Here is a 13,792-nt window from a genome sequence, read left to right on the forward strand (position 1 = left end):
GAGACGGGCTCCAGTTCTACAAAAGAAATAGAAATTTTATCATAGCAGACATCCTTCTGTCTTGTTCTCCCTCTCAAGAGGAAATCAGGGCCACTGGAGAAAACAAATATTTCATTGCAGATATGCCCATCACACAGACATACCAAAGAAGTTTACAGAAGACTATATTTTCTCATTTTGAGTTTTACTATTATTCTGCTATTTGCAATACTATTAAAGCTGCTTTTTACATTGGCTCAGAAGCAATATAGCATACATAACTCACAGATGTCCCTAATACATTTTATATTTCTTACCCTCTGAAATAAAGTGATAGAGAACATCTCAGTGCTGAAGATGTAACATGAACAACAACACATTGCTTAATGACATTAAAATACCACCTTGGTCCAGCAATTTGATTTCAGAAATGTTTGCCAGAATAACAAAAACATGGGCTACCATTTGCAAACCCTTTCAGGTATATATTTGGAAAATATATAGAGAACTGACAGAACTTTAAAAATCAATAAAATCTCAGATTTCTTGATTTTTAGGTGATATCAGACTGATTAAATGTTGAACCTCTGCAGTTCATTACAACAGATGCTGAGAACGAAACTAAAAAGCATTTCCAAGTGAATGTTAAGATTACAGCAAAAACTAAAGAAAAAAATAGAGAGATTTGGACAATCAAATTAGATGCTTTGAAAGATATAGAAAGCAACCAAATTTAAAGATTGTAGCCTTTGTTTTAGATTCAGAAAACAATGTTTCTGCAAGGCATTCACATATCCTTAACAAAACATTTTGGAATCTAAAATAACATCAACAGATCAATTTCAACATTAAATGGTTTTCAATGAAAGCTATTGCTAAATTTAAAAGAATTAAATAACCATTAATGTATATTAAATAATATTTTAAAAGCCAGTGAATATCCAGTGTTGATTCCTCTATTTTGATTCCCTATTACATATTTATAGATATGCTCTTTTGTGTACAAAAATAACAGGACAAAGAGCTACACACTAAATAAACACATTGCTAATGCCATACATCAGTAGTCAGACGAAATGCATCACTCCCAAGACGTAAAGCAGATTTCATTACTATTTTTATGTTTTAAGTCTTTCTGAAACTGAAACCAACCTTCTTCTTAAATGTGGAAATGTAGCTACTAACTCGTATTATATACTTCAGAAATCTTTAAAAGATGCCATAATCTTTGGTTTTGTTTCCTAATACAGTTGCTGGCAACACTGCAAGTTATTGGTTTTTTTCCTCAACTACTGGAATGCACTAGAAAGTTTCAGAAACACACAACTTTTAGGTAGAGATTTTTTTTCAGCAGAGCGCCTTGAAAGAGGACCCCAATCTTCACAGACCACGAAAAATATTTTAAGTACATATTAATATAACCAGATAAATGTTTAGAATTTCACCAGAGAAACAGTACATGCATCCTCATGTAGCTTATTGAATGTGTTTAACAGGAATAAAAATAATTTAAAGCAATCGCTTCCTCAAAGTACAATTTTAGTAAAGCTTTGGCAAGCCACATTCCCCAGAGTGCACCAGAGTTGCAAAGGTTTGCATTCGGGCATGGCATTAACGTACACGTCTGACTTCACTGAAACTATTCACCTAGGTGTACCACACACACAGACGAGAATTTGTGAATAATTAAGGCAAAATCTTCCTAACAATTCAGTGACATGAAGACAAAAAGGTTCTTCATCTGACACTTAAGAGGTTTTTAAATCTGTGTAAATCTGACTGTATCTTCATTTTACAAACAGGACAGGTTTTACAAACAGGGCCATTGGACATAATGAGATCAAAGTCGTTATTTAAAAAAAAAAAAAATGCAAAGCTGTTTAGCAAAACAGAGATGTCAAGTTCCCATTTAATGGGAAAACACCTTGACAGGAAAAACAATGGTAGGGTTATGCTGTTCTCTCCTCGCTTCGTTCAACACTGAGCCCAGAAAGTACGTAAGAAAAAGACAGTATCTCCTCTGGAATGCATGAATCCAGGTAGGACCTCGTTCCTAGACCTGAGGGAAGCAGAAGAAACATCCTGCGAGGAGAAAAAGTGGGATGAAGCTGAAAGAAGAGGGAGGGGGACAGGCCTGGAGCAGACCACTGCAGAGACTGCCACACTGGGTGGAGACAAAGCAGGATGTCTGGCAATGTCCTCACTTCTTCAGACCACTTTGAGCAATAGCAGATATCGCCAAAGAAAATGCACAGACAGTCCTAGGATGGCAGGGGAGAGCATTAGTTAGGGGGCTATTTACCGGGGCCTTCATGTTGTCCCACGGAAGTCAGTTACTGACATTGCGTGGACACATGGCAGACAACACAGCCAATTTAAATATAGGCCATTTTCTTTAAGAATATGAATCATGGAAGAGTTGTTTCATATTACATCAAAGTGGCTTTTAGGGCCAACCAGCATGTGATACTTCTCCTCAAAACTACAGAGAAACATATTTCATTTAAGCATACATCGCTGACACAAAATCTTGTTAGCATTTCTGCAAGTGAACTTTAGAGGTACTTTATAAGTACTCTCAAGAATTTTACAGCTTTCTCCATTTGGTACACAATGAAGCACACATGAAAACCCAGCTGGAATGATATTCATTGAGTTATGCAAACACAGGTTTTAGATGGTGGTTAATCATCAAGTGTAAGAGAACAACTTTTTTCCACTACCTATTAAATAATCATGGAGTATAACATTTTAAGTATGCCTGTAGGTTACATCTGCTAACCACATTCCTTAAATTAACATTCTTGACTGAGTCAGTAATAAGACATTCCTCTGAAGCCTTACAATTCATGCACTCAGAATTTCTGCCTTGAATGACAAAGCCACCCCTATGAAACCAATTCTTTCCTGATACATTCAGCTTTTGCATATTTGCAAGTGATTTTTGAATAATTATATTTCACATCTTTGCTGTTAGGAGTCGCCTACAACTATTCTGTCTCCTATAGGCATGCTTTTCTCGATAGCTACCTGTTGGATTAAATACGACCAAGTTGCTATAAAGCTTCTCAAGCAAAGCAAACCCAACTGCCTGTATGATAAGACATGGGAAACCAAAACCACAAACATTTGGAAGCCATAACTCATGCTAAAATGTTGTTTTGAGTAGATTCCACCTGTCATTTCAGAAGTAACCACTGATATTCTGATTTGTAGCTTGCACAAACAAAAGAAATGCCCTTTTACAATCAGATTATAGCAGTGGTTTAACAGTGATTCAGGTAAACCTGCTACCACTTAATTGTTCTTGTCTAACATCATTAGACATGTTACTGATATAAACTTCAAATTAGTGACATCCAATAAAACAAAACATCATTTACTTCCCCTATGGAAAATGAAATGAATGAAAATGAATGAAATGAATGAAACCTTGGAAAATGCAAACATCAAGAAATACATACTAAACAAAGGCAACACATTTAGCTCCCTGCACAGCAAAGAACTGAAGATTATATCTAAGTAAGTGTCTAACTAATGGCAAAGTAATATTGCAAATCAACCACCTAAAACTGAATTACTTTGCACCAACACCAGAAAAAAAAAAAAAAAAAAAATCACAGGTCAGGCTTAGCTTCATTAGCTAATTTTTTTTCTAAAGATGTAAAACATACGAGAGTATTCATCTGCTTCTCATTAGGAGAGTGTATATGCCTTGCTGCTTCTGGTCTTAACAATAACTGTTGAAGATATCTGAAGATATTGCACAACAATAATGAATAATGTGACAATGAAGCAGACGCTTAAAACTAAACTAAAATGCCTTCAGAGATACGGCTTGTTTGCCAAAAAATATAGCTTTAGACAAGTGCAGTTGCGTAGGGGAGGTCTATGAACAGCAATCCATCTTTCCAAATAAGCTACACAATACAAAAATGCAAAATAACCATGTCTTAACTGTCCAGCCTTCTGAACTCAGATACCAGTCAATGATCTTCATTTCATGTGTGTAGATATACTTTTAACAATATAAACAAGATCAGTGCCATTTCTTGTCTCATTTTTTGCTGGCATAGGACAGCCAGAGGACAGAGATCATAGCAAGTGCTATTGCCTAGTTTCGCTCCCTGCAGTATTCCCATCCTTAATGAATTCCAGTTTGTGACAACAGAACAAAAAAAATTTCAGTGAAGGGACTGAAGGAGAACGCTGCTGATCGAAGGGTTTTTTTTTAATTCATTTCTACTACAATTTTCTAGCCAGACACTCCTTGTGCTTGATTTCCCATTGTAAATTTGCAACAGTTCTCTCTCTCATCTGTCATGTCCATATTTAGTTGTTTTCCAGATCTGTCTTTCATTGCTTTGTTTACTAGTTCACTAAATTCAATGCAATTGTGGTTGGGTACTGTCGACACTATTAACCCAAGTAATAGAAGTTCAAATACCAAATTCCATAGGCTACCTGAACTACAATGAACCACATTACAAAATTAAGTTTTAAAATCTAGAATTTTTCTGTAATTGAACTGTTAAAATTATACTTATCTGAACATATTTATCTATCAAAATGAAACTGAAGAACACTGACAAGTAGCCAAAGTTAGAAGCTATACTTAAATTATACTGAACACAAAATTTACTGTGATCACTGCACATTTTCTTTTGCAATTTGTTTCTTTACATAGCATTCCATAATCTTAACAAACCTGCCTTGGATTTGTTTTGCTATTTTTAAATGCTTCTTCTAAATAAGGGAATGGGAGAAACCATTTTATGATCAGTGATGTACTACATGTGTACCTCATGTCACGGGTGAATAGGGCATAACGCCCAGCCATATGGTATCCTTAAGAGCCAACTCATCTGCAGAGCATGTTACCAGGCAACACGCTGGACTTCAGTCTCAGCTTGGTTAAAAAAAATGACCTCTTAGCCCTAGAAGTTGATTGATATTCATTGAGCTGGTTAGGTTATGATCACAAGGGAAAATAATAAAACCAATTATGCGCATTGAGATCTGGCAGCATTAGACCTTCCCAAAACTCCAAATGAGTATTTTCTTCTTTCTCATCATATAACCCAAATCTCTCATTTAGCTTATTGAAAGAAGATGAATATCTTTTCCTTCAACTACATTTATAGATACTGAAGCACTATATTCACAGTTAAATTAATGTCAGCTTTTAAAAATGTGCCGGTAATTATCTCGGGGGCCACTGTCTCCCGCAGGTTGGAAACCCCAACCTCATTCTTACATTTTTTAATACATTTTTTTCTAAAAAAAAAAAAAAAATCAAGTGTGTCAAATTCTGCCAAGAGCTGTAAGGTTATTCTGTGATAGAAAATACTGTTCATGACAGAGGAAAAGCTAAAAGCAACAGGCATGCTGAGCACTACAGAACTTGATTTAAATCTGTCTTCAAGATGAACAAATCCTTTTTATTGTTGTTATTATCCTGTAAGCCAGGCAGTTTTCTTGAAATAATGAATTTTTTTTTCAAGCACATTAAGAGGCAGATTGTGTGTGGTGTAGGAGAATAAGTGTAAGACTTCTCATTTCTAACAAGGACGATTCATCTAATTCTTTCAATGACACAAAACTTTGCTGGGGCAAAAACCCTAATCATTATGTCACCGAGAAGAGCCTGGTCTCCGTCCTCCTGACACTCACCCTTTACATATTTATAAACATCTATAAGCTCACCTCTCAGTCTTCTCTTCTCCAAGCTAAAGAGACCCAGCTCCCTCAGCCTTTCCTCGTAAGCGAGATGCTCCACTCCATTCACCTCATTCCTTAGTGGGCCTACATTGCCTCTAGAGTTAGTTTTATCCATATGTATTTGAAGAAGCCATTTCCTTGATCCCTCTCGCAAGGTTTAATACTAAGGAGGACTTAGCTTCCCTAGTTGCCTCCCTACATCCTCTGACAACAGTCTTATATTCCTCCCAAGTGGCCAGTCCCTCCTTCCATGATCTGTATACTCTCCTCTTCCACTTGAGTTTGCCCAGCAGTTCCCTGTTTAATCATGCAGGTCTCCTCGCTCTCTTTCCTGACTGCCAACCTGTTGGGATGTTCTGTTCTTGAGCTTGGAAGAAGCAGTCCTTGAACACTAACCAGCTATCTTGGGCTCCTTTTCCTTCAAGTACCTTCTCCCACGGGATTTCCCCTAGCAAATGCTTGAAAAGGCCTAAGTCAGCCCTAGTTGCAATTCTGCTTGGTGCTCTGTTCCTGCCACATGAGATCCTAAACTCCAGCATCTCACGGTCGCTGCAACCAAGGCTGCCCTCAACCTTTACCGCTTCAACCAGCCCACCTTGTTAGTGAGGACAAGATCCAGCAGCGCTCCTCTCCTAATTGGCACATCCACCATTTGCATCAGGAAGTTATCATAAATGCACTGGAGGAACCTCCTGGACTGCGGCTGGCTGGCTGAGTAGGCCTTAGAGCAAACGTCAGGGTAGTTGAAATCCCCCACAATAACCAGGGCCTGTGATTGCGAGGCTGCTATCAGCTGCCTGTAGAAGACTTCATCAACTTCCTCACCCTTATCTGGTGGCCTGTAATAGACACCCACAACAGTATCCCCCATGGCAGCCTACCCCTTAATTCTCACCCACAGACTCAACTCACTCCTCATCCGCCCCTGGACAGTACTCAATACAATGTAGTCGCTCCTTCACGTAAAGAGCAACTCTGCCACTTCACCTTGCTGGCCTGTCTTTCCTGAAAAGGACATACCCATCCATGACCACATTTCAGTCATGTGAGCTGTCCCACCATGTCTCTGTAATTGCCACCAGATCATAATCTCCTGACCGAACATGGATTACTAACTCCTCCTGCTTATTCCCCATGCTACGTGCATTGGTGTACAGGCACATGTATGAGTACCGCAGTTGGTTTTAGGCAGGAGATCACTAAAAATTGTCTGAAAAGTCATAAATACACACCTATCAAGAATCATATACTTTGAATTTTTCTAATACTTCTGCATTTATTATTCAACTGTATATAAAATTGTATCATGACAAAAAGTGCTTAATACTGTTTTTAAGTATGCAATAAAATAAAATACTTCACAAGAAAAAGTAAGTTCCAAGTATGAAACAGCAACAAATAGTTTGGATCAGAAAACCACTTTGTTCAAATCCTATTATTTCAAAGAATTCTCAGGAAGGAAAAACGTTTAAAATGAACTAACACAAACACCTTTCCACATGTTCTATACGTTTCTGAGCTTAATTCATTATATTCCTTATTCTGACCTTAAAGGTGCATTTGAAAAACAAAGCAAAATGAATTATTTGCAGCTGTTCTAAGAGTAAAAGTGTCTGAAACAACTAATCTGTATACAAAAAAAATAATTGTTGGAAAGAATCAGCCAAAGGTAAAATAAATTTAGTAAACCAACCCTAACATGCAAAAGGGAAATATGAGGAAAAAAAAAAAAAAAAACAGTTTATTTGAATCTATGGCCAGAAAAAAAGAGATTATTCTCTAAGCAAGTCACTAGCAAGTTGCTCATTGAAAGCTAGAAGACAACTGACCTTGTACATACAGTCTATGTGTCTTGAGGTCCAGCATCAGCAAGGCAAGTTGTGAAAGCTAATATATTTCCTTATTCATTTTGACAGCAAAACAGAGATTTCAATTACATTCTAAGGAAAAATAAAATAAACAGGAAAAAAATCAATGTACTTACAGAAAGAAGTCTCCGATCATGAAAACAATAGGCACCACTTGCATGGGGCTTCTGTGTAGTTTCCTAAGAAAAGAAAAATGCATTCTTACTGGGAAAGGATGATTTAAAGGAGTTCACATGTTTAACCTTCAGCCACTGAAGGCTTATGGTAAGCTTTAAGATTCAAAATGTTATAATAAAAAATAAAATTGATAAGGGCTTTCACAAGACAGAAATGTTGCATTCACTATCAGGTCATAACAGCAATTTTATTGTAGCTCAAAGCAAAACAGCAAAATATAATTACTCATTCATAAACATCACGAAATATTTTACTATTTATTAAATAACAGACAAATTGTGGTGGCTAGCTTGAAACCTAAATTGTATGCTTGCATTATGAAGTTATCTACTAAAGTAGACATGCAATTACAATGCCGTAATACAAAATTTTCCCCAGTACAGGTTCCTGTTTTAATAAGAATACACAGCTGTGATTTACTTGTTGCTTATTTTTCAGTTGTAAACTTCAAGCAATTTGCAAAAGAAAAATGATCATAAAATATATAAACAGAAGGGGGCATCCAAAATATTACACATGCACATAACTGCATATTAAAATACAGTAACATTTTATTCCATGACACTTTTTTTTTTATTGATGAGCAGCTGGTGACATCTAGTATTTTACTGAATTATTCATTGAATTTTAACAGTTACAGTAAGCTCAAGCATGTTTTTCACAACAGATTCACCCTAAATGCATTTTTCATTTCGATGTGCAAGTGGAAATATTTATTCCTGATATGAATACTCTTGAATATAGAAATACAATATGTATCTGAAGTCTTCAAAGAAAATACGCACCCAGGTCTGTGTATTTCCAAAACAGTAAACAAATTTGATAATACTGTTTTATTCACTTCGATAAAATTCCAAACAGTAAACATATTGAATACTTTTTCACAAAATACCGTTATTCCTTATATGTAATTTTATTTTTAAAAAAGTAAATCACTAAATCAAAAGTTAGTAGTAGCTATCCCTAATACAGTTGAGGAAAAATAAAACAACAAGCACCACCACCACCACCAGAAAGGTATGTGTTCTATAAGCGTGCCAGGTAACATTGCAACTAATAGACATACTCATTAAAAACAAAAACAAAACCTGTAGAATCTGAAAACATTTAGAATCTCAAAAAGTAACAATCAGTGACAAAAAACATTTGGATTTTGATCCCCTTAGAGTAGGGACAACCATTAGGATAGCACCTATCAAGAGAAGATCCAGTTCCACAACTGAAGCTCCTAGCAATAACTGGGACTCACCACCAGAAAACCCTACATTAATCAACTTCGGAGCTAAAGACACAAGTTTCTTTTTTGTGTATGAAATAAAATTAGCCACACACATATAAAAATACTGTACAAAAGGCAACTCACATAAGAAGGTTGCATATGCACATAAACTATATGTTAAAAGTACCACATCTTATCCTTTCTGGGTACTGGTTTTGTGTGAGATGGGAGATATCCCCAACTACAACACAAGGTAAATTAATGAGATGGAGAGCTTCTTAAACATTTCTAAGGAGACTTATTTAAGTAATTAGCCTACATTTTCAAAAATTATTTTTGATTTAGGACCATCTTGTAATGCCATAATGAAACTCATGTCCATGGTCAACAAAACTGAATTGAATAATTAAGTTTCAAGATTTCTCTAGCAGGGGTACATTTGTTTCACAATTTGAAATCACTGTGAAAATTGTAATGCAAGCTAACACCTTTTAGACTTTATACTAACTAAAATGGTACCTCAGTGAGGTTACAGGACATTAGTTTTCCTTTTCTGAAAGACGTGTCTGACCACACAATCCTAGCAGACTGTTTAGCAATGTGACCTTTTATTTGTTTTTAAAACATTAGGCTCCCAACCCTTACCACAGAAAGTAGTTTCTTACTGCGTTGTTGGAGACAAGGAAGATGGGCACATTTGTAAGCTTTACAGAGACTTGTAAAGATGTCAGGGAAATGCACAATTTGTATACTACTTTGAATGAACCAGAGTAACTGTCACACGTAATACACTACATGTAAGGATAGAATCATAGAATCATTAGGGTTGGAAAAGACCTCCAAGATCATCTGGTCCAACGATCACCCTACTACTAATGTCACCCACTAAACCATGTCCCTAATCACCAAGTCCAACCTTTCCTTAAACACCCCCAGGGACGGTGACTCCACCACTTGCAGTGCCCCTGGGGGCTCCTGCAAATTACCCATACATTATGGAGCATACTTTGTTATCTAACTAATCAGACAATATCTAAACAACAAGCATTATTGTTCAGTCATTCATATGATTCTATGAAGTGATTTTCAGGAGAATACACTTGAGAAATGCTATTTTCTGAAAGAAAAAAAATCTGCATTCTGACAAGACCCCATTACTCTTTAGACTGACATGACATACCATTAAGACTGTCCACACAGCTAAAAGCAGCCTTGTGAGGAAACTATGTCTATTTTTTTAATGTTAAATTTTCTTTTCAAGAACTGACATATAGCTCAGAAAAACAAGATGCAGGTTCTTGTTTTGCATTCATTTTGCACAGAAATATAAACAATTAACAACATTTTGCTTGCATGTGGTATTGCAACCTTCGTAAACAGCAGAAGTAACATTCTGCAGTGCTCCAGTCTGTCTTTTCTGATCCACAACGGCAACATTTGTAAATAAAAGGACTTGAGTCAACTAGAAGAAATCCTACCAAGTATCTACGAGGAAGTATAGCAAACAACATCCACTTAAAAATGGAAAAGTTGGGTTTTCAGCTGAGAATTTCATGCACACAGGCAAGTTCTGAGAACACCTTGGCTCCCTCATGGCAGTCAGATCAGATAGCCCAGACAAGCAGAGCTTATTCCTGCACTTCTGGCTTTACAAAGTTACCACACCTGGGCATTCCAACAGTACTCCAGCCATTGCATTGCTTTTGCATGTAAGTAGCTCCCTTAAGCATTATATATAAAAACAGGCAAGCCTGGGTCAATAAGTAAAAATAAATATACATAGTTACTAAGTTTGCTTTACACCTTCACAACTCTATCAAAAAGCCTATGTATGAATTAATCTAATTTGATACTTTTAATTCTCTTCCAAAATGCAATTAACAATAATAGCTGTAGCTTTAAGTTAAAAGTCATTCCCTTTAGATAACAGTGAAATACAACAAGCAGTGAGCTTTGCCATCATTAGACTTTTAACCATATTACTTCTATTTTGAGGCTTTTTTGTTTGGTATCAGTTTAATTTCCTGTCAGCCTTACAAGAGATTTCTAATGTTTGGGCTGTAGGATATGCTCTGATTAAAAATAATCTTCCCAATTACTGCCTGGCATGAGTCTACTGCCACATGCACTCTGCCACTGGCTTCTGAGTTTCTGTCAGCAGTAATTGTATCTGTAGCTTCTAACTGTAAATGAAAACCCAGGGGGCATATTTGGGTTCCAGTTTCCTTTGCCTAGCCATATCTTTTAATTTGCGCTGTCTGTCAAAAGGAGATGTTTGTAGGCACTAAAAGGAAATCCTCAGAACATCAGGTTAAAAAAAAAAGAGGAAAGGAGGGAAAAAAAGAAAGGCGACCAGAATATGATAAACTATATTTGATATTCATACCAGCATACTCCATGTAGATAGGGAATCTCACTACATTTTATTAGCCTTAGAAGAGGTAAACTGAAACCATTTACTGAGCATTTTAGCTGTATTTTTTTTACCATTAAATTTAATCATAAGTTTTCAGCAACACCTTATCATTGCTATTTTTTGCAACGTGATCGTTCTAATGAGTACTTGACAGAACAGTTTCCTATCACAGTGGAGGGGAAAAAAATGAAACCACCATGTTTCTCAGGCCCTGACCTATACTATAGTATGGGGGTTACCCTTTACAGTGCTGGACAGAGCTCAGGCCTGTGTCGCAGGCAACCTGTGCCATGGGTGGCCCGCTCAAGCCTACGCTGCAGCTTGCCTCCAGGCTGCTTTTCAGTCCCTGGATTTCAGACCCATGTTGTCACCTTGCCTCTGTTCCCAACTAACTGCTGCTCCTGGAGCCAGGGCTTGGTTCACCACCTTGCTTGTGGCCTTCAATGTGTCTAGTACCTGGGTCTGCCCTCCGCCTTTAGACCCAACAGCCCTGCGCGCCATGGGGGATGGCACAGACCACGCCGGGTTCCCTCAGCTCCAGCCTTCCTTCATGGGCAGCCAGGTGGCACCAGGCCCTAGGATGCCTGTGTGGAAATATGCTGCTTAAGCCTGTCAGCGGAAGTCCAATGTAATCACAATCACCAGCCTCGTGATAAACTTAGGTTAAGATTCTCATTGATTCACTTTTCCTCTTAGACATGTTACTGTTAGGAGAACTACACAATGGGAAGGCGGCTTTGGTGTTGTCAGGGAATGCCTTCTGTGTGACTAGAACAGGATGGAAACAAGGTGCCCTGGGCCAATTGCCCAAAGGAAAAGCACCTTGGGACAAACGAAGTACTAAGAACAGACTGGACTCTGAGGTAGATACTGAAGAAACTTGAGGAGCAAAAAAACATTTGATATAACATCAAAAGTGAAACTTTTTGTAGAAGGGTAAAGTACAGCCAAGTACATGAAACGTACATTCACATATGTTTACATAGGATATACAGCGTTCTGCAAAGAATATTCTGGATACATTCACTTTAAAGAGGAGTCTACTGTAAAGTTCTGTGGAAATGACTTTCTCCGAGGTTCAATATTTGGCCTGTCAAAATCAAGTAAATTTTTGTCTCAGAAGTTAAATGGCATCCAGCACATTTGGAATTCAGCCAAGAACACTCCATATTTTTTGCATACAGGAATCATGAAAGTATTCTCTGCAGTAAGAGGACAAATACTGAGATTTGGTGAATGTGAGTAGAATTTGTCCAAACAGGATCTGAACTGAACAGATGTTCTTTGCATAAACATTTTTTTTGAAACCTTGACGCCAAACGCTGGTGCTCTTTATTATGTTTGTTGATTGACACTCTACTCGGTATGCTTGTACCCATAAATGAGGGGAGAAGGTTGAAAGATGGGAACGGAACTGATTTCTATGCTGCCTTGGGCCTTTGGCAAAACTTTTTTTAATACAGCTTTGCTGTCTTTCCTGACAAAAGACCAGTAGCAGATTAGAACCACAACATATTAGCTGTAATGCAAGCAGTTTCTCATCAGTGCAATAGACATTGTAATGACCACCACACTCATAACTGTCTTGTATTATGGAGGTTAAAATGCTTGGGATCTGTCAAAATCTTGAATGGCAGTAGAAAGGAAATACTTTAAAAATATTGTACAAGCTGCTCGGTTAGTGCTGCCCTACATTAAAGTACAGCAGCATTCTACATGCTACAATGCAGAACTGGACTCTGATACCCCTCAAACTATCTTTCCTTCTATTTCTGTATCTCATTTGATATAAAAGCATCACTTGCAAGGTACATACCCTCAGAAGTGAAATTTGATCATTGAAATTGCCAGAATCTTTTAATAAACACCTACTTTCTAAAATAGAAGGTAAGCCACTGAGTTCAAAATGGTTATTCCTGTAACCGAGGCCATACGGATATTTAAATATTTTTTTGTATCACAGCATAACTGTAGTATTAAGCATGACACTAAACAAATACATTATGAAACAAATATTGGGAAAGGACAAATGGAATCACAATAAGGTAGGAAACGTGCACATAGATATGACCGATCAAAACCCCTACTAAAGTGTGTCATTTCAGATAAATTTCTCAAAAAATACATAGCATTCCATTTCCATTATTCAGATTAGTGTTCCAACAATACTGAAGACATCAACTGGACTGTGGGAAAGAAAGAAAGTACTTCATTGATGTTACTAATCTTACTTCAGTTTTCTGTTTCATAATTCAATCCTTGCTCAATAGAGAAGTAAAAATTTAAATTGTTTTCACTTAACCTCAGCATATGAACAGTCCTTTGGAATAACCTCAGCCTCTCACAAAATTACAAAAAAAAAAAAGTTAATAATCAAAATATCTTACTGCTTAAATGGTAGGCTGACTATGA

At 37.0% G+C, this 13,792-nt stretch overlaps 2 protein-coding genes across 2 annotated transcripts in view; one reads left to right on the forward strand and one right to left on the reverse strand.

Annotated features, from left to right (window-relative positions):
* Positions 1-13,792, reverse strand: part of RBFOX1 (RNA binding fox-1 homolog 1) — an 869,105-nt gene that overhangs the window by 734,189 nt on the left and 121,124 nt on the right. The window contains exon 2 of the mRNA XM_050713747.1: positions 7,685-7,747. Coding sequence (XP_050569704.1) covers positions 7,685-7,747 — 63 coding nt within the window. The remainder of the gene's footprint in view (positions 1-7,684; positions 7,748-13,792) is intronic.
* The window catches only part of HAPSTR1 (HUWE1 associated protein modifying stress responses), an 824,185-nt gene that overhangs the window by 121,183 nt on the left and 689,210 nt on the right, over positions 1-13,792 (forward strand). The gene's annotated exons all lie outside the window — the stretch shown is intronic.

The sequence above is a fragment of the Cygnus atratus genome, chromosome 15 (assembly GCF_013377495.2).
Source record: "Cygnus atratus isolate AKBS03 ecotype Queensland, Australia chromosome 15, CAtr_DNAZoo_HiC_assembly, whole genome shotgun sequence".
Taxonomy (NCBI): Eukaryota; Metazoa; Chordata; class Aves; order Anseriformes; family Anatidae; genus Cygnus; species Cygnus atratus.